The sequence below is a fragment of the Chelonoidis abingdonii genome, chromosome 8 (assembly GCF_003597395.2).
Source record: "Chelonoidis abingdonii isolate Lonesome George chromosome 8, CheloAbing_2.0, whole genome shotgun sequence".
Taxonomy (NCBI): domain Eukaryota; kingdom Metazoa; phylum Chordata; order Testudines; family Testudinidae; genus Chelonoidis; species Chelonoidis abingdonii.
The window spans coordinates 59,389,684-59,417,122 of NC_133776.1; the positions used below are offsets into that span (position 1 = coordinate 59,389,684).

The 27,439-nt window shown below is 48.2% G+C and overlaps 3 protein-coding genes and 6 non-coding genes across 15 annotated transcripts in view; 8 read left to right on the top strand and 1 right to left on the bottom strand.

Moving 5' to 3' along the window:
* The first annotated feature begins 340 nt into the window (after positions 1 to 340).
* LOC116820085 (40-kDa huntingtin-associated protein-like) lies at positions 341 to 3,623 on the top strand. The gene has a single exon (XM_032772309.2). The coding sequence runs from the start codon at positions 361 to 363 to the stop codon at positions 1,381 to 1,383; it is 1,023 nt and encodes a 340-aa protein (XP_032628200.1). The 5' UTR covers positions 341 to 360; the 3' UTR covers positions 1,384 to 3,623.
* A 1,871-nt stretch (positions 3,624 to 5,494) lies between these two features.
* DKC1 (dyskerin pseudouridine synthase 1) lies at positions 5,495 to 22,707 on the top strand. 3 transcript variants are annotated; one of them, XM_032772311.2, is made up of 15 exons: positions 5,495 to 5,601; positions 6,495 to 6,559; positions 8,969 to 9,055; positions 9,856 to 9,947; positions 10,963 to 11,147; positions 11,919 to 11,983; positions 12,853 to 12,979; positions 13,651 to 13,781; positions 14,716 to 14,859; positions 15,256 to 15,376; positions 16,972 to 17,090; positions 18,166 to 18,269; positions 18,887 to 18,944; positions 19,772 to 19,933; positions 20,595 to 22,707. In XM_032772311.2, the coding sequence occupies exons 1-15, from the start codon at positions 5,586 to 5,588 to the stop codon at positions 20,667 to 20,669; spliced, it is 1,551 nt and encodes a 516-aa protein (XP_032628202.1). In that variant the 5' UTR covers positions 5,495 to 5,585; the 3' UTR covers positions 20,670 to 22,707. The 3 variants fall into 3 exon arrangements, with proteins under 3 accessions (XP_032628202.1, XP_032628201.1, XP_032628204.1); XM_032772310.2 differs by lacking the exon at positions 20,595 to 22,707 and having other exon boundaries at positions 19,772 to 20,122; XM_032772313.2 differs by lacking the exons at positions 18,887 to 18,944; positions 19,772 to 19,933; positions 20,595 to 22,707 and having other exon boundaries at positions 5,499 to 5,601; positions 18,166 to 18,273.
* On the top strand, positions 12,368 to 12,608 carry LOC116820104 (small nucleolar RNA SNORD17). The gene has a single exon (XR_004372552.1). It is a non-coding gene; the product is annotated as a small nucleolar RNA SNORD17 (small nucleolar RNA).
* Positions 13,458 to 13,533, top strand: LOC116820103 (small nucleolar RNA SNORD83). The gene has a single exon (XR_004372551.1). It is a non-coding gene; the product is annotated as a small nucleolar RNA SNORD83 (small nucleolar RNA).
* Positions 13,836 to 13,972, top strand: LOC116820106 (small nucleolar RNA SNORA36 family). Its single transcript, XR_004372554.1, has one exon. It is a non-coding gene; the product is annotated as a small nucleolar RNA SNORA36 family (small nucleolar RNA).
* LOC116820108 (small nucleolar RNA SNORD17) lies at positions 16,071 to 16,319 on the top strand. Its single transcript, XR_004372556.1, has one exon. It is a non-coding gene; the product is annotated as a small nucleolar RNA SNORD17 (small nucleolar RNA).
* LOC116820105 (small nucleolar RNA SNORD83) lies at positions 17,467 to 17,542 on the top strand. Its single transcript, XR_004372553.1, has one exon. It is a non-coding gene; the product is annotated as a small nucleolar RNA SNORD83 (small nucleolar RNA).
* Positions 18,570 to 18,705, top strand: LOC116820107 (small nucleolar RNA SNORA56). Its single transcript, XR_004372555.1, has one exon. It is a non-coding gene; the product is annotated as a small nucleolar RNA SNORA56 (small nucleolar RNA).
* Positions 22,634 to 27,439, bottom strand: part of MPP1 (MAGUK p55 scaffold protein 1) — a 43,518-nt gene continuing 38,712 nt past the window's right edge. For 4 of the 5 annotated variants that reach the window (XM_032772314.2, XM_032772317.2, XM_032772319.2 and 1 more), the window contains exon 12: positions 22,634 to 23,922. In XM_032772314.2, coding sequence (XP_032628205.1) covers positions 23,746 to 23,922 — 177 coding nt within the window. In that variant the 3' untranslated portion in view covers positions 22,634 to 23,745. The remainder of the gene's footprint in view (positions 23,923 to 27,439) is intronic. The other variant, XM_032772316.2, reaches the window with a different exon arrangement.

Here is a 27,439-nt window from a genome sequence, read left to right on the forward strand (position 1 = left end):
AGGGCCGATGAGCTGGGCTGCAAGGATCTGGGGCTGTTCCACGACAGGTTGGGCTACCACACCCCTGTTCCGCCTCACTCCCCAGGGAGCCCCGACCCCCCCGCCTCTCGGGGCTTTGGGGAGCCGAGCCAACGCCGCCTGCAGCCCCTCCCTGCACAAGCGGGGGGGGCAACCCCCCCGTTCCGATCCCAGGAGCCGCGGAAATCTCAGCCCCGCCTCTTGCCTGTCCTGGGGGGTGGAGCGTATTCTCGCTAGCCACGCCCCTTCCCTGACGGGGTCGTGCGCAGCCTCTTCCGCTAAGGCGGCTGCCCATTGGCTGGAACGCGACGGTTCCACTTCCGGGTGGAAGCCGGTGCGGGGATGGCGGCGGCAGGAGGCTCGGGCCCGGCCGGCCCTGGGGTGCTGGGAGCGGCCGGCGCCGGCTGGGACGGGGACTTCCTGGCGCGGTACCGGCTGGTGTCGGCCAAGCTGCGGAAGCGGTTCCTGCGGAAGCCGAACGTGTCGGAAGCGGCGGAGCAGTTCGGGGTGCTGGCCCGGGAGCTGCGGGCCCAGGAGAGCCTTCCCTACGCCGCCTGGTGCCAGCTGGCCGTGGCCCGCTGCGCCCAGAGCCTCTTCCACGGGCCCGGCGAGGCGCAGGCCCTGACCGAGGCCGCGCGCCTCTTCCTGCGCCAGGAGCGGGACCTGCAGCAGCGGCTGAGCCTGAGCGGCGGCTTCGGCGAGCATCTGCAGGCCTCGCACAGCTGTTTCGCCTTCGCCGCCCGTCTGCACCTGGAACTGGGGCAGCCGGCGCTGGCGGCCGGGCTCTGCCTGGAGCTGGGCTCGGCGCTGCGGGACATGGAGCAGCCCGGCCAGGCCGCCCCGCACTTCCAGCGCGCTGCCGAGCTGCTGGCGGCCGCTGAACTTCCCCTGGAGGCGCTGCACTGCCTCGGCGAGCTGGCCTCCTGTCTGCTGCTCACCCGCGACTACGACGGAGCCCTGGCTGTGCTCACTCAGGCGCAGCTGCTAGCCCAGGCCGGGCCCAGTCCACCCAGCGGTGCCTTCCTGGAGATGTTGGTGCGTTGCGAAGTGTCTCGGGTGCTGCTCCTGCTGCTGCTCCAGCCGCCGCTACCCAAGCTGCTGCCCGAGCATGCCCAGACCCTGGAGAAATACTGCTGGGAGGCCTTCGAGAGTGGGTTGGGAGCTGGGCAGCTCCCCCAGGCAGGGTACCTGCCCCCGGGCCTCTTCCTCCTGCTGCAGTCCACTGTTATGGCCTGTCAGGAGAAGGACCTGGAGGCGCTCAAAGTGCTGCAGGCCGAGCTTTGGCCACTGCTCAGCCCAGAGCAGAACCACCTGCTCCACCTGGTGCTTCAAGAGATGATCAGCCCCTCTGGACAAGGGGCCTGAGTACCCCCACTCAGACTGGCTTCAGTTGCCTGCTGCCACTTCCATAGGGGAGTCAGTCTCCCACCAGAAAGAGGCCTGCCCCACCCACCTGCTGCTGCCTCAGTGGGACTCTGAGTGCCGCCGCCCCCCCCCCCCCCAACAGCATCACCAGGGAGATAGGCCTTGTCCACCTTAAGCTGCCATCTCTATGGCATCTCTGCACCATCTGCCATCTCCACAGAGGCTAATTGCACCTTCACTGATCTGTTGCTATCTCCCTCATGTAGCCTGAAACCCTCACCAAGCATTACTAGAGAAATTAACCTCATACACCTACTGCGACCATCCACAGGAGAGAGGAGCCCCATCTGCTACCCTGGGAAATGGCCTTCCCCTCTGCTGCCTTTCTCGGCATCACCACTAGCATGACTTGTTTCACCCATCATGGGATTCTGTTTCCCACAGTAGCCACATAGAAGGTTGTTCCATTTTGGCCCATTACCACTACACAGCCTTGGGTCATCTTTCTGCTACCATCTGCATGTAGGAAAGGACCATGTGAGCTAGAGACTATTTTCCCATTGGAGACAAGGAACTTGGACATGCCAACGCTTCCTCTTTACTACTAGTAGTTAAAGATCTTTCCTTTTTCAGCCCCAGTGCAGCCTCTTTGCCATTCTCCTCTCACTCACAGATTCAAGACACCTGCTACTGCAGGAGATGACTTGATCCATTAGAAACTGTATGTATGCTACTACAGTTTGAGGTAGTAAGAGGTGGGATTCTTGCCATTTTTTTTCAGAGACTGCAAATGGCACTCATTTTCCAAACAGTCCACGAATGCCAGGATTCAGTCTTTTTTTAGTTTAAAATTCTCACGTTTGGAGATGTAATGTCTAGTGCACTTTTTCTGTATCAGTGTAATTCACACATGAGCAAGCTGGTAAAAATATAAGTTTCTGTTTAAAGTGTTAAGTTTAAAAAAAAAAAGTAAACTCATAACTCTTTGCATTTAAAAACTAAATTGGAAGCTAAAGTTTTATTCTGTACCTTGTGCTCCAGGTTCTGTTTCAATGTTGGCATCTGTTGCCTAAGAATTGTACTTTCTAACTACCTGGCTCTTGGTCCTAGCTCTTGCTCTATTAATATTATGCTGTAGATAGAACTCTGGAGACACCAATTTATCCTGAAGCCTTGTAGTTCTTTAAGATGTAATTCAGTAAATATTGTAGAGTTTTAAAACTGTTTACTACTCAATGCAGATATCACTAGCTACAACCTAGGCATTATGGGGAGTCACTGCTGCTGGCTCATTAGCCTCACTGCCTTGTTGGTTTCATTCAACAAGTAGGTAAAGATGGATGCAATGTGTTTAATTTTGGCATTTCCTACATATACTATATTACTTTATCAGGCCTGTTACAGCAGTTTAAAGGATTGTATTGGTGTAGGGGGAACATTTTCTTTGGCTCTCAGATATGTTTTTGCAACTCCTAAAGGGTATAGGAGTTGTGCATTCAGAATGGAGGGTAAACTTCAGCCTTGATGTATGTTTGAAAAGAACGTGAACTTTGATTAGTTTTTAGCACTTTTAACATTAACTTTTTCTATTTTAATGATGAAATAGAATAAAAAATTGGATAATAGACCCTTTCTGTGGTCTAACGAACTAAACCTGGGCCTAGAAGCCATAGATTTCTGAATTTTAAATCCTAGTTCTGCATTGTGACTCGGTAGTCTAAGACAAATCATTTAATCTTTGTGGGCCAGCTTTCCTACTTGAATTTCCATTCCCATTTTACAAATCTCTGGTGTAAATTTAATGTTTGTATGGCACTTATGTGCTGAAAAATGGTAACACTGCCCTGAGAAGAGCATGTTGCTGGCCATCTTCTGGAAAGAATGTTTTTCTGCAGAGGATGAACTTTAGTTGTGCCTTTCTGGGGTGGGTTCCCTTTAATCATATTTAGGCATCCTAAAGAAACAATGTTTTATTTTTTTTCTTTTTGTGAACTGGATTACCTTTGACACAAATGGCACCTTGTGGACCTCAAACTATGTAGTATTCCTACCTAACATGGTCGTCTGTATAAATAAAAGTGAGGCTGTTTTGGAAGTTGCTTAAAAAAATATTTCAAGTCTTTGTTGTAAGTGGAGACAAAACATCCCTGTAAAGCATTGGAAATTGATGAGTATTTTGTGTCTTTGTTGCTTTATGTGCAACTGCAAACTGATTTATACATATAAAAGTGAACTTTACATTATTTCTTAAATGTTTTGAAATGTAATCTTTACTGGCAGATGTTTTGAAATCATCAGTGCATTCACTGAGGTATGACTCAGTAAAGGATCTTCTGCAGAAAAGGATCTAGGGGTTACAGTGGACGAGAAGCTGGATATGAGTCAACAGTGTGCCCTGGTTGCCAAGAAGACTAACAGCATTTTGGGCTGTATAAGTAGGGGCATTGCCAGCAGATTGAGGGATGTGATCATTCCCCTTTATTCGACACTGGTGAGGCCTCATCTGGAGTACTGTGTCCAGTTTTGGGCCCCACACTACAAGAAGGATGTGGAAAAATTGGAAAGAGTCCAGTGGAGGGCAACAAAAATGATTAGGGGGCCGGAGCACATGATTTATGAGGAGAGGCTGAGGGAACTGGGATTGTTTAGTTTGCAGAAGAGAAGAACGAAGGGGGATTTGATAGCTGCTTTCAACTACCTGAAAGGGGGTTCTAAAGAGGATGGATCTAGATTGTTCTCAGTGGTACCTGATGCCAGAACAAGGAGCAGTGGGGAAGGTTTAGGTTGGATATTAGGAAAAACTTTTTCACTCAGTGGTGAAGCACTGGAATTGGTTACCTAGGGAGGTGGTGGAATCTCCTTCCTTACAGGTTTTTAAGGTAAGGCTTGACAAAGCCCTGGCTGGGATGATTTAGTTGGGAATTGGTCCTGCTTTGAGTAGGGGGTTGGACTAGATGACCTCCCGAGGTCCTTTCAAACCCTGATATTCTATGATTCTACTGAAGCATCTATGTACTGGAACTCAGAATGGAGTTTCCTGTCTTTATTATCCTGAAATAGTCTTCAGCCGTCAAAGCTTGTGTGTGTGCTGCAAGGCTTGAGTCTAGGTGCAGTGCCAGAAGGCAGGATAAGGGGGGGAAATGTTCGAGAGCTACTATTGTATGTTACATCTTAAAGATAAAACTATGTAAAACCAAAACTGCAGGTATCCCTCCTCTAGGGAAGACTCATAACCATGTACTGAACTGTGATGGGTGGGAACAGAGTGCTTCAAAGCACGCTGAGGCTAAGGGCTATCATAGGAGTGCTGAAAATGTTTTAGAAGGGCTATTCTAAACATAAAAAACTCTGTTCCTGGTTAGAGATTGCTTATTACATACTTTCGCATGGTGTGTGAGTCTGTAACATGCTCATACTCTTTTCCTTCTACTCTTTTAATCTGTATTATGCCTTTTTAAAGAAAGGAGAAACACCTCCTCCCTCCACTCCACCAGAGTTCACTCCTACCTGCAGCATCACGTTTACGACAGCCCTAGGGCTTGGCACTAGTCTAGTGATGTCTACAGGGGACTGACAGGAGCCAAGGCATTAGGCGTTTCCATAGCGCTGGTACGCCTTTCCCTTAAAGTGAAATGAGCATGTGCAGTGTAAACACGGACTCTGGCACCGCTTTCCTGTAGCAGTAACTTTTTTTAAAGATGTTACTGCTTCCCACATGCCGAAGAGTCAAATAATCTGCTTGCCTTAGGGGAGGTCTGGCGATGGCGCTCGGACCTGACCTCAGCGCCAGCTGGCAGGGTCAGTACGGCCCTCCCCGTGGTGTGCGGCTCCGCCAGGGAGGCACGTTCAGTATCGCGGGGGTGGGAGTGCCGAGGCGGCGATGCGGGTGGTGGAAGGGGGTGACCGGCGCCCCGCAGGAGCGGGCCATGAGGGGCGGAGGCGCTGTGCCCGGAGCCTGCCAGCAGGCTGGCGCCCCCTGCAGGGCTGCTGGCCCGTCACGTGACGGGAAGCGGGCCGGACGCCGCCTAGTCAGGTGGCGGGAAGCAGCACCTCAACTCCCCACCCCTCGCGGGGTCCTTGAGCACGTGATAGGGACGGCGCTTGCGGCGGTGCATCTCGGGACGGGGGCGGTGCTCCAGTCTCTCTTTCTGCGCTGTGGCGGGTGGCGGCCGCACGCGGCTCAGGGAGCGCGCGCAGCGAAGATGGCGGACGGGGAAGGTGGGGAGCCTGGCCCGATCAGGGGTGGTTCTGTCTGGCCCGAGCGTGGGGCCGGTCCCGGTCCCGGTCTCGGTCTCTCTGGCTGTCCCGGGCGTGGCCTTGCTCCGCCGCCTGGGCCGCGATCCGAGCCCTGTCGCCACCTGGGGCCGCTCCGCTCTGCCTGCACGTGGCTTGGGCGGCCTTGAGGAACTCGGGAGCCCCTGGAATTACCTCCGGGCACAATCGCTGGTGCCGTAGTGACACAAACCCGTTTCCCAGGCCCGGCGGGGTGTGCGCGGGTCGCGGGGTGTGCCAGCCCCTCGGCTTTCGTTCACCCGGGCTGTGTTGGAAATCTGTCAGCCGGCGTGTGTCCGACTGCGGGCATCCCGGCACGTGGCTCTGAGACTGGGCGGTGTGAGCTTCTTCCCGCTCCTACCCCGTTAATCTCCCTTCAACATTGACTCTGAAGCCTAATGAAGATATTTTTCATGCCCTCGATGATTATTTCATTGCCCATTTTTGTCAGAAGTTGGGAGGGGGGAGGAGCTCCTGTAATTGGGGTTGCTTCGGAAAGGAAAATGGTAAAAAGTGGGAAAGAGACAGATGGGGAGGAGGGAGAGAAAGAAAAGACAACGGAAAAGGAAGAAAATTGCAGTGTGGAAATAGTTGCTCTTAAATATGTGTTGCCTCTGAGTGATCTTGAAGGCAACAAAGAATTGAACAAATAATAAAGTTGCTTCTAAACCTTATATTGAACTAAGTAATCTAATTTTTCGGAGAGAAATGTTGCTTGTTTGTTAATTTTGCTGTTTTATATGCTCTTGCCACAGGAGGTTATCCTAGTTTAAAATGTTTGGATTTGGATGAGTTCTGGTATGAAAAATATTTAATGTACCTCTCTGTTTCAAATATAGGTTGTATAGCTAAGAAGCAGAAAAAGAAAAAGGATAAGAAATCTCTACCAGATGCAGATGTTGCTGTGAGTGGAGCTTTTTTTCTCTTGTATGGCTGAATTTGCCTCCAGGCTAGCTTGGTGCCTTGACTTGATTTCAAGTTGAGCAAAATTCTTGTTTAGGGAAGATCTTGGAACCTGCTTCACCAGTTTTCAGTATTTCTAGAAAAGGACTCAATGGCCCACTTCTGGAATCTCTTACTGTGTGAGTAATGGTTTAACAGTGTTTACTCACCTGCAATTTTAGGTCTTTAGTTGGAGGGTGGAGGGGACAGAAGCAGCAGGATAGAAGGTGAGTCGTGTTGTTTCCTGCCTTGGTTTTGGTGAGTGCTGCCCATGGGAACTCAAGGACTTAGAATGAAAGACAATTGGAGTCTTTGTCCTGAATCAGCACCTCTCCTTGCTCCGAGTGTGCATAGACAAATAGAACTGCCCTGAGTGAGGGCAGAAAACTGTAGCAGATTTTTAAATTCTTTATCAGCTTTGATCCCAGAGAATTTATAGTGTTGGTATCTCTTGGAGTAAAGCTACTTTTTTTCCCTGCAATAAAAGTAAATCTCTTGAGACTAAAATGGCTGCTTAGGATCCAATGGCGTGATGTATTTGCACTACAGCTGACTACAGGTTTAGTATTTTGCTTTCTGCCACCAACTCTCTGTATACATTTTTTTTATGAGTAATGTACCGAATACCTAAACCAGTGGTTCTCAGACTTTTTTTACTGGTGACCCCTTTCACACAACAAGCCTCTGTGTGCAACTCCTTTTATACATTAAAAACACTTTTTTATAATGGTGTTAAATATATAAAATAAATGTTGGAGGCTAGCAGGGTTTGGAGTGGAGGTTGACAGCTTGTGACCCCCCATGTAATAAGCTCATGACCGCCTGAGGGGTCCCAACCTAAATTTGGGTTACTGCTGATTATGCGGTATATGTTTCTTATGACTTTAAAAACAAACTTTGTATTTGTGGATAATCTAAGCCAGGGGTAGGCAACCTATGGCACGGGTGCCAAAGGCAGCATGTGAACTGAGTTTCGGTGGCACTCACACTGCCCAGGTCCTGGCCACCGGTCCGGGAGGCTCTGCATTTTAATTTAATTTTAAATGAAGCTTCTTAAACATTTTAAAAACCTTATTTACTTTACATACAACAATAGATTATATATTATAGATTTATAGAAAGAGACCTTGTAAAACCTTAACATGTATTACTGGCACACAAAACCTTAAATTAGGGTGAATAAATAAAGTCTCGGCACGGCAGTTCTGAAAGGTTGCCGACCCCTGATCTAAGCACTGTACACAGATGTACAATCTTTTGTCAACTCTGTATTATTTGATTTGAATATTAACTTAATTACATTTTAAATTCTGTTCTTATCAGTTTAATTAATTATCCTGGTTGGGGGAGGGAGGGAGGAATGCATGTGCTTAGAATGTGTCATTCAAAAGAGAAGCTGTCCTAAGTTGGCCTTTATTCATTTTTTAAATGGAAATAATCTATTATTGGATTGGGATTTAGTCTTTTTTTTTTTTTTTTTTTTTTTTTTTTTTTCACCCATTCACTCAGTCATCTGAAATCGAGAGAAGCAAAATAGCCTTAGTTAAGCAACTTCTCCAATAAAGACACTGGCTAATCCTGTCTTAACACATCACAATTTGAAAAGAGAAAAATGCTATGTCTACACTATAAACGGCTGCAGCTATGCTGCTGTAAGGTCTCCCGTGTAGCTGCTCTATGCTGATGGGAGTGAGCTCTCCCAACGACATAATTTAACCACCCCCAAAGAGTGGCGATAGCTGTGTTTCCTGGAGAGGGGCTTCTGCCAACGTAGCGCTGTCCACACCAGCACTTTTCGTTGGTGACATTTATGCCAGTTGGGATGTGGTTTCTTTTACACCTCTGACCAAAAAAGTGCTAGTGTAGACATCGCCTAAGTCAAGTGTTTGCTCTTCTGTAATGCGTCAGAGATTCTGCCTCCTATGGTCTTTTGGAGAATAGCTTTCATTCTCTGTTTATGACAATCCCACAATCCAGGGGTACGGAACTGAAACTTCGCTAGTGTTTTAGTGAGTGAAGAGAGCAGACTGGGATTTTTCTGCATTCAAACATGTAGCCATCCTTTAGTACTTTGACTTGCCATGGCGCTCTGAGGAGCTGCTTTGCATCATGTTTCATTACTTCAGTTCCAGCACTCTTCAGCTATACTTGGTATTATAGCCATAATCTCTCTGGACAATGATGGGTTTGCAGCCAAGTGGTGGTTCTGTGGATATGTTGCTTTGGTGTAGCTGTTATTGTGTAAGATGTGTTAGTAATAACTTGTGAATGTTGGCAACAATACAAAAGACTTGCAGTTGTAAAAAAAAAAAAGAGATAAGGCGCTTTGCATGTCAACTCCACTTCTCTGACCTGTGATATTTCTCCCCAGGACATACAACACACAGAGGAATTCTTCATCAAACCTGAATCCCGAGTGGCTCAGCTGGACACATCTCAGTGGCCCTTGCTACTGAAGGTAAAGAGGATTATAGGATTCAGTCTGTATGTATACAGATGTGTGCCTTAGCCTGCCAGCAAAGAAAATAGCCTGCATGGGAACCTAAGGCAGAGGGCAACCAGTCTTACACCAGGCTCCATGACCCAAATGTTGAAAAGCGCTTTCACTTTTGTGCCTGATCTGTCAAACTGCTTATCATAGAATATCAGGGTTGGAAGGGACTTCAGGAGGTCATCTAATCCCACCCCCTGCTCGAAGCAAGACAAATCCCCAGTGTTTTTTGTTTTGTTGATTTTTTTATTTTATTTTTTTTATGATTTTTTTTAACCCCAGTTCCCTAAATGGCCCCCTCAAGGGCTGAACTCACAACCCTGGATTTAGCAGGCCAATGCTCAAACTACAGAGCTATCCGTCCCCCCACTGCCTTATAATCATCTCTACAGGATTTACACCCGTCCCTTCTTTCTGCATAGGGATGATGTTTGTATAAGTCTCCACAGAGACCCTCATTCTGTACACAGGCACACTGGATTTGCTCTACTTCATAAAGCTTTGTTGTTCTACAGAGCTTCTAACCTTTGCATAGAGTTGGCCTTTTCTTGCTGTTGAAAGCATCCTTGAGGCTGCTAAGTCTGTTTCTAGGACTCTGCCAGTATGGGAGAGGCATTTTCAGTTTATCATAATTTAAATTAGGTCAGATTGTGTGGGTGTGTTGTTTTTTCTCATCTCCCCTGGAGAGCTGCATTCTAGGTAAAATGGGATTTGTTTCTAAAGACTTACTGTATTTGTTTATGGTACATGTTGTTTGGATTTTGTAGAACTTTGACAAGCTAAATGTGAGGACAACGCACTACACACCCCTTCCCTCTGGCTGCAATCCCCTGAAGAGAGACATTGCTGAGTATGTTAGGTACGTTTGTTGGGGAAAACTGTAACTTCTGTCACGGTTTACACCCTCGGTGTTTGGTGACTCTCCCAGCTTAAGTAGGTCTGGAAATAGTTAGTTTTTCTCCACTGTTGTTGGCTATACAAAATTCCTCTTTAAATTTGGTTACCAGTCTCACACATTTCAATTTGTTCTAGTTACAGATTTTTTTGGGGTAGATTCAGAAATGGAAAGTAGAGTAATGTTATGGTGTCTGAAAGCTATATGGCAGAGGTTGGCAGCCTTTCAGAGGTGGTGTGCCGAGTGTTCATTTATTCACTCTAATTTAAGGTTTCACGTGCCGGTAATACATTTTAATGTTTTTTTAGAAGGTCTCTCTCTATAAGTCTGTAATATATAATTAAACAATTGTTGTATGTAAAGTAAATAATGTTTTCAAAATGTTTAAGAAGCTTCATTTTAAAATTAAATTAAAATGCAGAGCCCCCTGAATTGGTGGCCAGGACCCGGGCAGTATGAGTGCCACTGAAAATCAGTTTGTGTCCCGCCTTCGACATGCATGCCATAGGTTGCCTACTCCTGCTATATAGCTTGTCCTTCCCAGCATGGTTCGCTTCCTGTTATTGTATAGTGGGTATTGTTAAAGAGACACAAGTAAATATACATCCACTGTGAAGACTTCAGTGGAGATGTTTGGTCAGGCTGGGGAAGTTTTCTCTTGTAGTATATATGATGCAGTCAGGCCAAGGTGGCAGCTAGGGCAAAATCTTCAAAAACAGAAGTTTAGAGTTAGGCTGTTTAATAAAAGTCCTGTTTTAAATGTAGAGCATCTAGCAGCTCCTTTGACCTCGGTGAGAGCTGTTGGTTGCTCGGCACTTTTGAAAATGTTCAACGTTATGAGGATCTCCTTTGGATGTAGTTTATGTAGTTTTTTCTTGGCTGCAAAATGTCTGTCTTTAGAAGCCAGATGCCTTGGTAAAATACAACTAGGATATCAAATGGCATTGGAGTTTCTAATCATCTGAGTGGTGTGTTCCAGGACAGGCTTCATTAACCTCGACAAGCCATCCAACCCTTCTTCCCATGAGGTGGTTGCCTGGATCCGGCGCATCCTACGGGTTGAGAAGACGGGCCACAGTGGGACTCTTGACCCCAAAGTGACGGGGTGTCTGATTGTGTGCATTGAGCGAGCAACACGGCTGGTCAAGTCTCAGCAGAGTGCAGGCATGTCATTTACTGCATTGGGGTAGTTTACTCTCTAGTTCTTTTAAAAGCAGCAAAGAATCCTGTGGCACCTTATAGACTAACAGACGTATTGGAGCATTAGCTTTCGTGGGTGAATGCATCTGACGAAGTGGGTATTCACCCACGAAAGCTCATGCTCCAATACGTCTGTTAGTCTATAAGGTGCCACAGGATTCTTTGCTGCTTTTACAAATCCAGACTAACACGGCTACCCCTCTGATACTAGTTCTTTTAAGTGGTCAGATGAAAGACAGACTGACTGCATTTTAATGATGAGCAGAGGATTCCAGTTCCAGGCCTCTAAAGCCTGCCTATTTCTAACTAAGGTTTGCTGTCCATTATGGCAGAATACAAAGCTGGGATGAACTGAAGGCCTGGTATTCTGATTTAGTAATTTGCTTATAGGCACTAGTCCATTTTCCTGAGCTTTGTGCTGTCACCATTTATTTAGCTGATCGGGTCTTGGAACAGCAAATTTTAATTTACACGCAAGAAGTGACCATTACTTTTATTCAGACTTGTGCTGTGCTGCCCTACACAATGAGTCTGGCTCCATAAATAAACCTGCAGCTTGGGTTTCTTTCTTAATAGATTCAAGGAGTTAGAGCTGTTTGTGCTTGAGCCTCTTCTAGAAGTCGGTGGCTGTTAAGACTGGCCTCTACAGATGTTTGAATTGTAATAACACCGACATGGCGGTGAACAATAAAATGCAAGTGGCCACTCCTGACTACTCTTCTGTCATTCTTTCAGGCAAAGAGTATGTGGGAATCATTCGGCTGCACAATGCTATTGAAAGTGAGATTCAGCTTTCCAGGGTAAGTCTCTGAATGCCTGAGCCCAGGTTGGCTTCCTGCTGTATTGTCTCATCAATGTACCTTGGAGATGTGGGTAGGAACATTCCTTAAAGAGCCATTGAGAGCATTTTGTTGCAGTGGAGGTAATAGAGTAAACAGCCCCTAATAAAATCAAAAGTGTGCAGCATGACATCATGTTACTTAATCAGCTGCTTAATTTGCATTGGTTCACTGTATATTTGCTGTCTTGTTTTAGTAGAATTGTCCTTAACAATTGCAATTCTCCCTTGAGTGTATGGACCTCAGTCCTTGAGATGTTGAAATGCCCTTGCTGTTTCACAAATGCCGTGATTGTGCATTTTAGAAGAACACGTTAAGTCTCCTCCTAGCAGGCATGTGGTGTATGTGAAGTGGTGATGAATCCATTCTCAGAGTGCTGCTGCAATGCCCTCCCTGCAGCATGCAGATTCCTGTTCTAGGATCCCCGTGCTGTGCAGCCTCCAAATACCCTCCAGCCTTTCATTGTTCTGCTGGGAGCCACTCGTGTGTCTGGCTAACTCTGTGCAGGAGAGGGGTAGAGCCAGCTGGGTGGGAGCCCCTCTTCATGGAGGCTCTGTCTCAACTAAGATAAGTGCTGTCTGATCACATGCTGCTGCCTGGTAAAGTAGCCCCATTGGTAGCTGGGGGAGTAATTCCTATCTTCGAGGGGTGCTTAAGTGGCTCAGATGGGCTTGCTTTAATGGAGTATGATCAGATACAACATGTGATATACAATTGGAAAATGATTTTTATTCCTAAATAGCAGCATGCTCTTGTGTCTAGATGTGCCGCTGGGATGGCATGGGTTGCGAAAGGGTGAAGGCTGACAATTCGTCTGCTTCTCCCCCTAGGCAATAGAAACTCTGACCGGTGCCCTGTTTCAGCGACCTCCCCTCATTGCAGCTGTCAAGAGGCAACTGAGGGTCCGAACCATCTACGAGAGCAAACTGGTAGAATACGACCCTGAGAGGAGATTAGGTAAAACAACACCTAGGTTCTCTGATAGCACTTCAAAGCATGAAAGTGCTGTTGTGGACTCTCCCTGAGAGGCTCTAGTGAACACACCACTAGAGTGGACTTGCTGTTCCTCTTCCAGGTGCAGTGATGAGCAGACACTGGATGGTCCCATTTTAAAATCCAGGCTTTAACTTGTTAATTGAAACTGGTTTAAAAGAGGTGTGTTCCAGACTGAACGCCAGAAGGGATGCAGTACACTACAGCCATCTAAGGAAAGGAAAAGTGCCCTGTGTTGATGATCCTGGGGAAATGTGATGAATGCCTCATTATGGTGGTCTCTGACAGAATCCCACCAGTGCGCCAACTTCCATGTGGGATGAGTTTCTTCCAAGTCCAGAGAGATGCCCTTAGACTGCCAGTCCCCACCCTCTGCAAGAGCTAAAATTGTCTTGAATATTTTTCCCATGATAAAAGTTGCTGAACTCTTGTTCCATGAAGAGCCAAATGATGCAAAATAGATGACATTAGCACTCTGTGCAAAGATGACTTACATCTATCACCCAGTACTGATGGCTCATTGGAGACACTGAACATGGAGCCAATCACAGGGCTCACTTTAATGCTTACAGGCAAGTGGTGTTAAATTCTGGTACCTGTGGATAGCTCAAAACTCTTCTCTCCCTGTATTCCAGGTATCTTCTGGGTGAGTTGTGAAGCTGGCACTTATATCCGTACATTGTGTGTCCACCTGGGCCTGCTGCTGGGGGTTGGAGGCCAGATGCAAGAGCTCCGGCGAGTGCGCTCGGGGATCATGGGAGAGAAGGTAGGAGGGTATGGCTGGCTTTCTTCTGAAAGGCCCTTGCTGTAAGTTATCTTTACCCAGAGTGTTGAGTTCAGTTCAGGGCTGCTGTCCCTGTTCTGGTAATTAAACTTTGGGACAGTGAGTGGCTGGGAGTCATGTCAAGATGATGGGAAGCTTTGCTTTCTGCCACTTCCGTCACTCAGCCCACAAAATGTCCACGAACTGAAAGAGCTCAGCTGCTTTCTTGTTGCGCTCTGGCTTTGGGCTGTTCAAGGTATCTAATGTAGGAACCATACTTGGATTAAAATGGGCACCTCTTTGTAATGTCCTTGAATACTGCTGTGTTGGGGGTGGTATAAAAACGTAGGTAGACTTTCCAGCATGGGCACAGATGGTCTTGGAGTTTGGAGAAACACTTCATTTGTGAAACAAGTTCTCTGATCTCTTCATAGCAGGAAGCCTCTTGGTGCAGCCACTTTTCCTAAGAGTCTGTGATCTTAGTGCCTGTTGTACTGCATCTGGAGTACTGAGGTTTCTGATAGGGTGCTTACTGCCACTGCAAACAGCGTTGTTGTGTGCACTATTTGGGGCACTAGGTAGCTCAGTCTTTCACATGCTGATGTTTCATGTGTGGGAAGCTAAGTTCATTTGCGGGTCGGGTCATAAATGAGTTTTTTGTGTAAACATTGTATACAAACTTGGCAGTTTGGTCAGGAGGGTCCCAGGACTGGAACAGCAGAGGTCACAGCAGAGGGGTGCTAGCAGAGTTATGTGGGGGAGTTTGCATTGCACTTACCTGCCTTGTTTATAGCTCTTGCTAATTCTATCTTCAACCCCTTTTAGGAACCCCAGAATTCATCAGTGCTTTTCCTGTTTGTTTTAGCCATATTTTCTTGGTCTGATTTGATTGGGTGGCTGGGCCAAGGGTTAACATAGGGAGCATCTCTCTCTGCAGGACCACATGGTGACGATGCACGATGTACTGGATGCCCAGTGGCAGTATGACAACAATAAGGATGAGAGTTACCTGAGGAGGGTTATCTTCCCCTTGGAGAAGCTGCTGACTTCACACAAACGGCTGGTTATGAAGGACAGTGCAGTGAGTTCCTGCATGGCTTTGGAAAATGTCGTCAGGTGCTGGGACAGTGGGGTTACACTAATGCATTTCACCCTAACTTCACCTCTAGCTTGGACAACTAATAACAAATAATTTTGGTGGTGGTGATCCAGATCCTCATAAACAACCACCGGCATCTCTTTCAAGGAGGCAATGTGCAGGTCTGAACAGAGGAGTAATGGCCAAGTCGTGAAGTTGGGGGTGGGTGGGGGTAGACTCTCAAGTCATATATGAAAAAACATTTTATCACTGGGGCAGCACCAATTGGTATTTAGAGTGGCAGAATAAATTTGCAGAGTCAGTGTTAGGCATTGGTTAAGATCATCAAACTTTACATTCTCAACCAGATTTGTCAGTCTTCCTCTTCCACCCTTACAGGTTAATGCCATCTGCTACGGTGCCAAGATCATGCTTCCTGGTGTTCTGAGGTATGAAGATGGCATTGAAATTAATCAGGAGATTGTTGTCATCACCACTAAAGGGGAGGCCATTTGCATGGGTAAGAAGAGGTCAATGTTCTTCCTCCAGCCACCAAGCTAGTTAGTTGGCAGTAAAGTCAGGGCAATACAGCATCTTCAGAAGCTTGTAACAAACATTGGTGGCCTGAGCATTTCATAGGGGGCGGGATGACACTCACCATGGCCGGGATCTTTCCTGGAGGGAAATAATTGGATGCTCTCACTGAGAGAACTCTGACTTGCTACCCTTAGAAGTGCGAGAACAACATTGCTTAGAGGTCAATGATGCCAGCTGAGAAATAATGGCTTAATTATAACTCTGGTATCTGTTACAGTAACAGATTTTTTTTATTGCTCTATAACAATGTATTTTTTATCAATTTAAATTCTCACAGTTGTGCGAAATTATGGGAGGACAGATAATTACTTAATGACAGACATTAAGATTCAAAAAGTTAGCGTTACAACTGTTAAAACACATTGTCAACATTATATATCAAAATGTACAAATATCCTTAAATCAAACTCTAAGTTTTTAGGCCAAGAAAGAAATCAATGGAAATATTTTATAGTGAAATTGACATTTATTGACACCTTAGCAGTAAAAGTCTAATCCTTCCAAGCCTAGGTATACCCCCTCCATTAAAATAAAAAACCTGCAGAAGATAGCGAGGTTTTTGTTTGACTTCTCTCTACTCCATTCTCATGTCCTGGGCTTTCGGGCACACACTGTATGTGAAATGATGATGAAGTTTATCCATTCTCTGAGTGCTGCTGCACTGCCTTCCCTGCAGCACCTAGATTCCTGTTCTAGGGTCTCTGTGCTGGGTAGCCTCCAAACATCCTCCAGCCTTTCAGTGTTCTGCTGTGGGCTACTGGAGGGTTTGGCTGGCTGCCTGCAGGAGCGGGACAGAGCCAGCAGGGCTGGAGCCCCTTTCCATGGGGGCTCCATCTCAACCAAGACGAGTGATGCTCTCTGATCACATACTACTGCCTGTGAACTCCTCTTTCCTAATAAATCTAGTATAAAGAAATGATGCATCTTGGATGGCTGCTGAATGGGTGTTTACTGTTATTTTGTAGTAATGCTTTTTTATTACCAGATACTTACAGCAAAGAATTGCCTGGGTAATAAGGATTAAGGTGCCATCCTGACTGGGCGCACATCTGGCAATGAGCAGTGCTCTGTGTGTGTGGTGCTTATGCCCTGTATCCAATACAGGATACCACTGAGCAGTGTAACAGTTCACTTCTGGCTGGTCTGTGAACCTGCATCCAGTGTTCTAGTGGGGGCTGAGCCACATAGTGGTTGATGAGCCCGCTACAATCTTGGCTACGAGAGCTGAGTCTTTTAGCTCAGGCAGTAGGTGCTCGTGCTTTTAGATCTAGAGTTCTCTGGTTTGTACTTCCCCGATGATAAAACCAGATAGGGAGTGAGTTACAAGTGGAAGCTTGTCCCGGGGTCGAGTTGGATGGACTTTTTGGGTAATTGTGTAGGGGCTGATGAAAATTGTCAATCTTGGGAATGCCATCTCTGCACCACCATAACGTTGAGTCATAGGAGATTGACTCCAGTAGCTGGCCAATATTCCTCTTGGGCCTCAATGTTCATCCTTTTTATTTTCCACTAATGCAGCTATTGCCCTAATGACCACTGCAGTGATTTCTACTTGTGACCATGGAATAGTGGCAAAGATCAAGAGAGTGATCATGGAAAGAGACACTTACCCCCGCAAATGGGGTCTTGGACCCAAGGTGAGACTAAGGGTGGAAGGCTGTGTGGTGGTGGAAGTGTCATTCAGCTATTGAGAAATTGGGTTTGAAGCAGCCTCTTACAAAGCTGCAGGTCCCAGATAAAGGGTTCCAGTTTGTCACCACCCATTTCCAAACTTTTGTAGTTTGTCTAAACCCTCTGGACCCAAGAAGATTAGAAAGGCTTGATCAGCTTTGTTCCTCCTGTGGGACTGTTAGGCTCCTTGGGCTATGTCCACACAACTATAACCATGTCCGAGGACTGAGCTGTCCCTAACCTGGTTAAGTTTGGTCTAGTTGGTGGTGTAGACTGGATCTTGACTAGGCTAAGCCAGGGTCAGACTGATTTTAGTCTGTGCTGCGAATCCTTCCAGGAAGAGCCAAATGATGTAAAGTAGCTGACATTAGCACTGTGTGCAAAGATGACTTAAATCTGTCACCCAATATTGATGGTTCGTGGAGGAATTAGAAAGATGGTCCATGGCCCACTCTTGAGAGGCTGAAGTAGTGTCTGTAAGAATGCTCCAAGTGCTCTAATGAAAGGTGCCACTGAAATTCAAAATAGCGTTAGAAACACAGTGAATCATGGGCGTGTGGCAGAGTACTAAAGCCTGTCAAAAGGGACTCCAGGAGCAGCAGAAATACTACTTCTGTGTCTCTTGCACAAGTCCACTTCCCCGATGCACATGTGATTAGCATTCATGTATAGCTGGGTCTGTAACAGTAGAAGACTAATTCCAATTTGCTTGCAGTTCCTTCTCGTGCAATGAAACTCTTATAAGCAAACTGGGATGGTAAAAATCTTTTCTGGAGTACTACTACTTTAATTAACCAGTGTTGCAAATAGAAGAATGACATCAGCTAAGAAATAAACTCCTAAGCAACAACGATAATTTGCCATGAGCTATCAGAGGCTCCTTGAGGGCATATTTGTCTCTCTCTGGCCTGATAAAGGTTTCATTGGGAACTTGGTTCTCTTCCACAATGTCTCGTCACATGCTGTTTGACTTCTCCAAGTAGAAATGATAGCTGCTTTGAAGCTAGAATGTGACCTCTTCTCTCTGTATTGTCACACCAGGCGAGTCAAAAGATGATGATGATCAAGCAGGGCCTGTTGAGCAAGCACGGCAAGCCCAATGAGAGCACGCCGGATTCCTGGAAGAAGGAGTATGTGGACTACAGGTAGTGCACAGTGCTTCGGAGACGCGTTTGAAAGACAGGGCAGAGGGGTCAATTGCATGCATTCAGTCTCTGCTGTGCTATCTTAGCAATATGCCCCAAGAAAATGGCATCCTGACTTCTGCTGGAAAATGTCAGTTTGGGGTACAAAAGGTCACCGGGGTTGAATGTAGCATGTTAAAAATACTGTCAGGCAATATAAGGCCTTTTCAAAGAATGTTAATTGCAATGCAGTTATTTGCCCTCCCTAGGGAGCACTGCCCTGGAGGAACAGCAGGGGGTGCTATTCCAGACAAACGAAGTGAGCAGACAGTTATCCCTTTCTAGCTTGATATCTGTGGCTCTAGAGGGAGTCAGTCTGCCAAATTAAACAGAGAAGGCTCTGCCTTTGTCCAGCACGGTTAGGCACTGATGCGGGCTGCAGGCTTTCTGTACACCACCGAGTGTTATATAACTGTGATCAGAAAAAGGAGCTGTAGTATGTCAACTGTGTAGTAGCAGGAGGCTGAAGGATGTAGTTTGGTTTGCAGCAAGCATCTAGGAGGGAGGGTAATAAATCTGAACATACAGGATTGATCGGCAGTACTCACACATCCGACTTGGTGTTTTCCTCCCTTCAGTGTTGCTGTAAAGAAAGAGGCAGAAGCCCCAGCAGCCATTGCCGAGAGGGTACCAAAAGTAAGTATCAAGCTACTTTCCTTTGACATCCGTTTCAGACCTGCGTATTGTCAGATGAACATCTCTGCCTTGGCAGATTGATCCTGTGACTTAGTGCTTTCTTATGTTATTGCTTTGGGGAAGGCAGAGTTAACATGAACTCTCCTTTGATTTGCCCAGCAGAGTGGACTTTCACATGCAGTCCGTATTCTGTGTGGTTAGTGTTACATCGGCAGGCTTTGAATTTGTTGAGGTACAAGATCTGGGAACAAGAGCCCTGAAGATGGCTCAAGGCCATGGCCCAGAATGTGAATGCAGAGCTGTGCCGATGGGATTCCAGAGGCCATGGGCACCAGCCCCTATTCTGCTCTGTGCAGTTCAACCCAGTTGAAAAAGCCCAACCAGCATGTGTGTGTTACCAAAGGAAGCAGGTTATCTCTGGGGACCAACCTTGGACCTGATTTTTGGGCTCTGTCACTTTGTGTACAGATGACACAGCAGAGACTGGAAAAATGTGGAGCCCTAAGCTGTAGATGGAATGATGTTATGGGAAGAACATGAGGGAGGGGTGTGGCAGGGATTCTTACAAAGCTTTCAGGAAACCATAGACAGGTTCCAGCAGATCTATAGTCTCATCACTGCTTTTGTAATGAGGGAACTTGACAGCATTACCGGGAATAAGGCTTGCTCTTACCACGCTCCTGAGGGTGCTGAGGCTAGGATAGGAAGGCAAATTGAGGAGGTGGCCTCAGGATTATGTGGGCTCTGTCATCTGTACTCCAGACAGGCCTCCTGTTACTGCTCAGCTGGGAGAGAGCTGATCTGATGCTGACTTTACTCTTAAACAGAGAAAGCGGGAGACAGAGAGTGAAAATGAGGAGACAGCAGTGGTGCCGTCCTCCCCGGCCACTCCGCTAGCAGAGGAGCAGAGCAGGAAGGAAAAGAAAAAGAAGAAAAAAGAGAAGAAAGCCAAACAAGCTGCTGAGAGCGAAGGAGAGCTAATGGAAGTGGTAGGTAGCTGGATGGTGCCGCAGAGCAGGCCTAGGAGTGTGGCTGCATGGCATGACTTGTACATCCCTCCCTGTGATACTTACAAAACTCGACACCTATTCAGTTTGTCCATGTATGTTGCTGCTTTCCCCCATCAGTATAGAGTTACAGCACTGCAAGTGTCCTCAATATAGCTAAGCTCAGTTGGCACCATTGTCTGCCCTTGGGGGCTGGCCTGCTGTGGCTAAGCAGATTAACCTGTAGGGCAGGGTGTGGAAGCAGCTGTTAACGTTCAGCTTGTTTAATGGGTTAGGTATAATTTGCCCCGGGGTAGCTTTCTCACAATTGTCTGGCAGAGATTATTACGCTTTCCTTTGGCATCTCTGGAACTGTGCACAGTTGGAGATAGGGCAGCATGCTAGATGGCTATTGATGTGGTGTGCCAATTGCTTCTCCAGTGTACTGGGTGCATTGCATGCCAGGCAGATTTTGTGTTAGGGAGCCTTGGATGGGGGAGGGGGCAGTATGGTATGTCACTCTTCCTTCATGGATGAGAGCTGCTGGGGGGTAGTTAAGATGAATCCTTCTATAAATAGCTCATTAGTCCTTGCTGAAAGGTGTATCGCAAATCAGCAGTGATTCCTTCCCAACCACCCTTCCTGAGCTCCATCTTCTCTGTAGGCCAGTGACACCAGCACCAAGAAGAAAAAGAAGAAGAAGAAGAAACAAAAGCAAGCTGAAGAGAGCTCGGAGTAAGTGGCTAGATCCCTCCCAGCCAGACGAGGCCGCCTGCTTTGGATGGAAGTTGGAGAGTCCTTAACAAAAGCTATTCCCCAGCAATGCAGAAACACTGACTGCAGTGGGGTGACGAGGCTCCCGATCCATTGCTTTATACAAACGAAAGCATGTCTGCAGGGTGGCTCAGCAAGCTCACCATAAGCCTCTCCTCATCCTGTTTTAAGGGTGGCTGGAGGGAAGAGTGCAAAATTTACCCACTGGACTGTTCTGCTAAGCTGGTTGCCTCAATGCATATAAAACTGTTCTCAGGGAACCAGCAGCTTCTGCTGAAGATGAGTCCTCCTAACCCCCAGTGTTTCGAGCTATTTCCACAGATGGAGATAATGCCCCCCTTCCTAATCCTGCCTTTCCCTCTGTTTGTGGGTCTGGGAGCCACTACCCTGACAGTCACAGAATGTTCTTACAGCTGAAGGAATTGGCCTGAGCCACTCATCCTCTTGGAGCAGTGTTAAGGGTCTGGATGATCAAATCGGCTATTTTAAGTGCTTTGGTTTTAAACTTGCAATGCTTGGCTTGAGTTTCAGCTAGCCAAGTGCTAGTGTCCCCCAGAGGAGAGGAGATGTTTTAGGTACACGTTTTGGTTTGTATAGGCTTAGAATTTGTGCTTGAGGTTTCTTCCATTTTGTTTCATAGTGCAAGGACCTGGCTCCATGTGCTGTTCACCAAACTCCCATTTCAATGTTATGGCTGCCGTGTCCACTGCTGCCTCGGCCCTCCTTTCCAGTATTGGCACCTAATCAATTCTGGGGGTTGGAATGGAGACAGGCCAGGTATGATCGGGAAGGTGTCAACTGTTCATACACTTTCTCTAAAGGGTAGTGTGTATGGAGATTGGAGGTCTTTGGCACCAGCCCTCGGCTGCTTGAAGCTGAATGTGCTATGGGCAGAAGATGGTCTGTTCCAAACAAAGCACCCAAGTTCTCTTGCTAGAGTGCCTTGCTGGTGCTGCTGGCTGACTGGATTTATCCCTCTACCGGTTTTCCCCCTTGAGGGAGGGGCTAGGATGCTCTGCACTGAGCTAATACCATCTGAAGTAAAGGCCTAAAGGTGCTTAACTTGTGTTGCTCTTTTTCCCTTGTCCAGTGCTAGGGAGACACACAAGTGGTGAGCACAGCTGGAGGCTGTGAGGGATTTAAGGGAAAAGAAAGTTGATTTGTATTTACTTTTTATAAAAAAAAAAAAAAAAAAAAATAAACTATTTTTCAAGTGTTGACTTGTTGCTCTTCAAGCTGGGTAGGAGGCAGTGCCTCAGTTAATTGGCTACCTGCAGACAGGCCTCTTCCCCATTCTAGCCTTGATGGTGCCTCCTTTCCTGTGGCGAAGGAGCTGCAGGGGAGAGGATAGTTGGTGCTGGCTGCTAGGACTGCCTGCAATGGTAATGATGCTGCTCTGGAATCTTCTAATTGGAACTGACTAAATTACTGATTGGTTTTGGTCAGCACCTGCCTTGGCCATCTTAGAACATGAGATTTTTCCAGTGGAAGGCCCTGTTCCCTTAAAACTGCCCTGAGGCTGTTTGTGAACCAACCCACATGCAGCAGCCTCGCTCCTACTGCTGGCCTTGCCCTAACTTCCTTCACAATAAGGCTAACTTGCTGTTGGGTGGGAGGGGAAGGGCGGTGAGCGCTGTCAGTATGGGTGAAGAAATCTCCTCCCAATTGAGTGTGGGGAGTAGTTTGAGCTTGTGCTGGTCCTGTGGCAGAGAATAAGCAGAGCAGTGATTCCCTCCCCCCTTCAGGGTCTGTATGGAGCAGTCCTGTAGATTTTTCTGCTCTTCAAGGGTAAAGAGGGCTGCAGCTTTGGGAGGCTTCCAGGCGTAGGGAAGATCTCACTGCAGTTCAGCTGGTTTCAGGGGGAGCAGTTTTTTGGATGGATGCTGCAGTGACCTGTTGAGCTCAGCACAAACCATAAAACCAAGCAAATGCTTCAACACACTTTTATTGCTGCAGGGTATTGCCTTGCTGTGGACTAGAATAAAGGTCCCTATTGCACATAATCAGGTTTTTTTGGCATCCTTAAATTGCAGATTTCAAACATGTTAATCCCCTTTCCTGCTAGCCTCCCTGACAATAAAGCACTCAAACTGGTCCTTTGAGCTTGACATTGATTATGGCTTGAAGAACTGCTGCTCCAAGTGGGCCATGTTGTTGCTGTGTAATGCAATGGGTAGATAACTGGGTCCAGTCAATCTAATTTACTGATTCCAGGGTGGTGTTTTAATTATTGGTGTCTGACTATGGTCAGAGGTGGTAAATCACAACTGCACAGGCTGACTCAGGAACTCCACACATCCAGCATGGAAGACCAGCCCCTAGGGTGACTAACTCCAGCTCACAGTTAAAAATAACTAGCCCTTCTGATTTGTGAGGAAAACCCTTGGACTACAAGCTGTGGTATCACTAGCTTAGCCTGAAAAAATAGCTCTGTGGGATTTGAACTGCCCCTTCCTCTCATGTGTATGCTGACTCTGAAGACTAGTGCTGGTAGGGCCAGGGTTTTTAAAGGTGCATTCTGTCCAGCTGCATCATGTAACTGTGTAAATGGCCAAAAAATGTTCAGAGCTCCTGGTGTTAGAAGTACCTCCATCCCATCTTCCTCAAGAGTGAAGCAAAGCACAAAATAGCTACTACTTATGGTGAGGTACTAGAGCAGGCTCCTATTTTCCCCCTCAGTCACTGGGAAAGCTTCCCTGTATGATCAGTAGGAGTGTTGCTGAGTGGAGGGGTACTATATGGCCCCAGCTGTGTAGCACTAGGGTACAGACCCTAAGATAAAATAGAATTTCTCCCCTAAACAACACCCCAGGTTGGAGGCTCCACCTTACAGTAGCACTGATGCATGAGGACTGGTGGCTTGTGGCCTGAGCTTGGTGACCCCTGTACTCCTACTGTGGGCATAATAGACCAAGTCAGACTGTGGCCATAGAATATTAAAAGAGAAGGGGGCTGGGTGTTGAGCTATGTAGATCAGAGGTTTCCATCATCCCATTCTGCAGGATGGGAGTAGCAGGAAGCTGCCAGGGTTGGACAACTGCTCAGTAGACCCAGGAGACAGGCACCCACTGGGGTGAGCTGCAGGCCTGCTCAAAAGCTTCTTGTAGCACCTTGAGGCTCTCATCCACACCATTGTTGACTATTGACAGGTCAAAGTAGTGTGCGTAGCAGTTGCAAATGCTCTCCGAATCCTTGCGTAGTTGCTGCAAGGCCTCCAACTGCAACAGAAGAGAGCCAGTGAGCTGAGGCTTGTGGGAGGGGTAGTGTGTCTGTGCAGAACCCCCAGGTCCAGGAGGTTGAGGCAGGTGGGTTGCCCCTATTGGTTTGGGAGGTACATGATGCACTAGGGGAGGGCCTCTGGCCCAGATGGGACATTGCACCCATGTCTTAGTGCAGTGGCTTGTACTGAGTACTGGTCTCAATAGGCAATGTCCCCTTACTCTTACAGCAAGTTCCCCTTGCAGGGATACTGCATTATGCCCTTACCGCTGTATGCACTGCAATTATAGCAGCTTATTTAGAGACTTGCAGGTGCTTCCTAAAGCTCTGGGTGCTGCATGCACCACTCCCTACTTGAGAAAGCTAGCTCTGTTTTGGGTTTTCCACATGCTACAGGCTCATGGCAGTCCTAGCACAGTGCACAGGAGCCAGCTCCCTGGGCTGGCCTGCAGAGGACATATACACCACAGTGCAGGTGGCAATTCCCATGTGAAAAGAAATCCCTTCAAGCTGGGTTACCAGAACACTTTCCAAGCAGTGTTATACTGGTCTAACTTCCCAGATGGGCACACAAGAATAACAGCACCTCGTCGCTATGGCGTTTTGAATATGCTATCAGCTACAGCAGAAGGCAGCATCCCTTCCTGACTGTAGGTGTCCCTCAGCAGGGAGATTAGACCCATACAGTTCTGCTGGTAAATTTCCCAGGGGAGACAAACTTCCTGAACCTGACTCTGGAGCAGAGCCCCAAAGGCTGAGAGGTGGGACTCTGGACAAGAGGTCTGTTCCCAATCCAGCTGCCAGCCAACAGCATGCGCTCAGGGAATTTTACTTACCCCCCACCCCTCAGTTTATTCAGGCAGCAGGCGCTTTACAAGTTGGACTATCAGTCTCTGTTCACAGGCCTCTCTGCCCCACTTTCCTAGCACCTCTACTGTTGAGGGCTACCTTTGGTAATAGCAATCGTCAGAGACGGCTGCATGGCACTCTGCAGCACCCCAAACTACTGCAGGCGCACAGGAGCCTACTCCAGCATCCAATTAATATCATAAATGGGAACTCCAGTACAACTTCCTTCCTGATTCTCTCTTTCAGAAGGGCAGTCTGTATCCAGAAAAATGAGGACTCTGGTGGCACCTTAGAGACAAACAGATTTATTTAGGCATAAGCTTTCGTGAGTGGGTTAAAAACAGAAAAAACACTTCTTCAGCTGCACCCACAAAAGCTTATGCCCAAATAAATGTGTTAGGCTTTAAGTGCCACCGGACTCCTTGTTATTTTTCTGATTCTTCTAACATTGTTCTTTCATCTCTATCCCTAGTAGCACTTGAAATTAATATGGTTCTTCTGTTTACCAGCATCATGAGCTCAACTCTGGGCAACAGTGAATTGCTGCAGCCTGTGCCCCTCTGGGTGGCGCTCAGCAGCCAGAGCATATTTAGAAGGGAAAAATACCCCAGCTCCTTGCCCTCTGAGCTGCCAGAGGTCACGTTTTGGCTCTAAACTCTCCCCTTAACTTACTAAGCAGTCACCTGAACTGTGAAAGCAGGCTAAATATAGCACTTGCTTCACCACCCAGGGCCTGTCCCCTGTGGCAGGAGACAGTTCTTAGCAATAGTAGCTCAGCCTTGTTTCACACTGGCACCTTCAGCAACTGCAGCCAGTGCATGGGGTAGCAGGCCCCTGGAGCCAGCTGGCCCACAACTTTTCAGGTAGCACAAGAGTTAGCCCTTACGTAACACCTTCCATTGGACAGCACTTCACAAACACACACTAATCACCTTGCGGGTGGCACTTCATTCAAAGACTACATCAGCCCTCCGGCCAGTGATGAGTTGCTAAAATTTTAACAACCGGTTCTCTATAAAAAGTTCTGATTTAAGGGCTGTGCCATAGTATGTATTTTTTGTACCAACAGGGTTACCATACATCTGTATTTTCCCAGGAGGAATTTTAAAAATTCCGCCCAGACGGTGATTTAAGAACCAAAAAGCCTGATATCTCCAGGAAAATACAGATGTACGTTAACCCTACCTAAAGTTCTTTTTTAAAAAGACGGGCCTGAACTAGAAAGGAGCTCTGTTTCACGTGTGGGTCCCCGCCACTCCCTGGGGGTGTGCTAGGGTGAGCAGATGGCCCAATTTTATAGGGACAGTCTCGATTTTTAGGTCTTTTTCTTATATAGGCTCCTATTACCCCCCACCCTGTCTCGATTTTTCACACTTGCTGTCTGGTCCCCCTAAGGTGCGCACATGTGTGGGTCCCAGTTGCTCCCTGCCCCCCTCGTTGAAGTAGATGTGCAAGGTTACTGCCCTGGGAACTGCAGGGCACCAGTGGGCATGGGGCAGGGCTAGCTGGAGGAAGGAGCTGACTGCGGGCAGGGGTGCGGCAGGTGGTGGCTGTGGGCAGGGGTGGCTGGGGCAAGGGGTGGCTGCAGGCAGGGGGGATGCAGCAGAGGGTGGCGCGGCAGGGTGTGGTTGTGGGCAGAGGGGATGCGGCGGGGGTGGCTGGGGCAGGGTGTGGTTGCGGCGCAGAGGGGATGGGCGGGTGGCTGGGCAAGGTGGTGCGGGCAGGGGGATGCAGGCAGAGGGTGGTGCGGCAGGGTGGTGTGTGCTGGGCGGATGCGCGGGGTGGCTGGGGCAGGGCGTGTTCGGGCAGAGGGATGCGGCGGGGGTGGCTGATGGGCAAGGGTGCTGCAGCAGAGGGGATGCGCGAAGGGGTGGTGGCAGGTGTGGTTGTGGGCAGAGGGATGCGCGGACGTGGCGGGCAAGAGGGTGGACTTGCAGCAGGGGGATGCCGTTCGAGAGGTGGCTTGGGCAGGGGATGTGGCAGGGGCTGTGGGGCAGGCGGGATGGCTGTGGCAAGGCAGGAAGTACAGCAAGGGACTGCTGCGGGCAGGGGATTCGCAGAGGAGATCGGCAGGGGCTGGCATTGGGCAGGAGCGGGAGGGGGATGCAGCGACGGCTGCTACTGGCCAGGGGATTGGCAGAGGGGCTGTAGGCAGGGAGAGCAGCAGAGAGTGCGGAGAAGGGGATATGGTAGTGGCTGGGGCAGGGGGATGCGCAAGGTGCTCGGGCAGGCTTGGCTGTAGGCAGGGGCATGGGCTGCTGGTGGCAGGGAAGATGCAGCAGAGTGCTGGAGCAGCAGTGCGCGGGCCGGGAGTGGGCAGTGGGATGTGATCAGGGCTGCTGCGACAGCGGCGCGGCAGAGGGTGCTGCGGGCAGGGGCGACTGGCAGGGGCAATGGGGATTTGGCAGGGCGCTGGCTGGGGCGGGGGATGCGGCAGAGGGTGACTGGGCAGGGTGTGGGTGTGGCAGGGGAGTGATGGGGATGCGCATGGGTGTGCTGGGGCAGGGTGGGATGCGGCAGAGGGTGACTGGGGGCCAGGGGGATGGGATGTGCAGGGCTGCTGGGCGCAGGGATGGATGATCAGGGCTGATGGGCAGGGGGATGCGGCAGAGTGACCTAGCGGCAAGGTGGATGGGATTGTGGCAGGGGGCTGCTGGGCAGGGGATG

Bases quoted from the DNA above. Each gene is read 5' to 3' on its own strand.
- LOC116820085 (XM_032772309.2), top strand. From the start codon at position 361: ATGGCGGCGGCAGGAGGCTCGGGCCCGGCCGGCCCTGGGGTGCTGGGA.
- DKC1 (XM_032772310.2), top strand. The intron at 6,560-8,968 runs GTGAGTGGAGCT...ATTTCTCCCCAG, and splicing joins TACCAGATGCAGATGTTGCT to GACATACAACACACAGAGGA. The intron at 14,860-15,255 runs GTGAGTTCCTGC...CCACCCTTACAG, and splicing joins TGGTTATGAAGGACAGTGCA to GTTAATGCCATCTGCTACGG.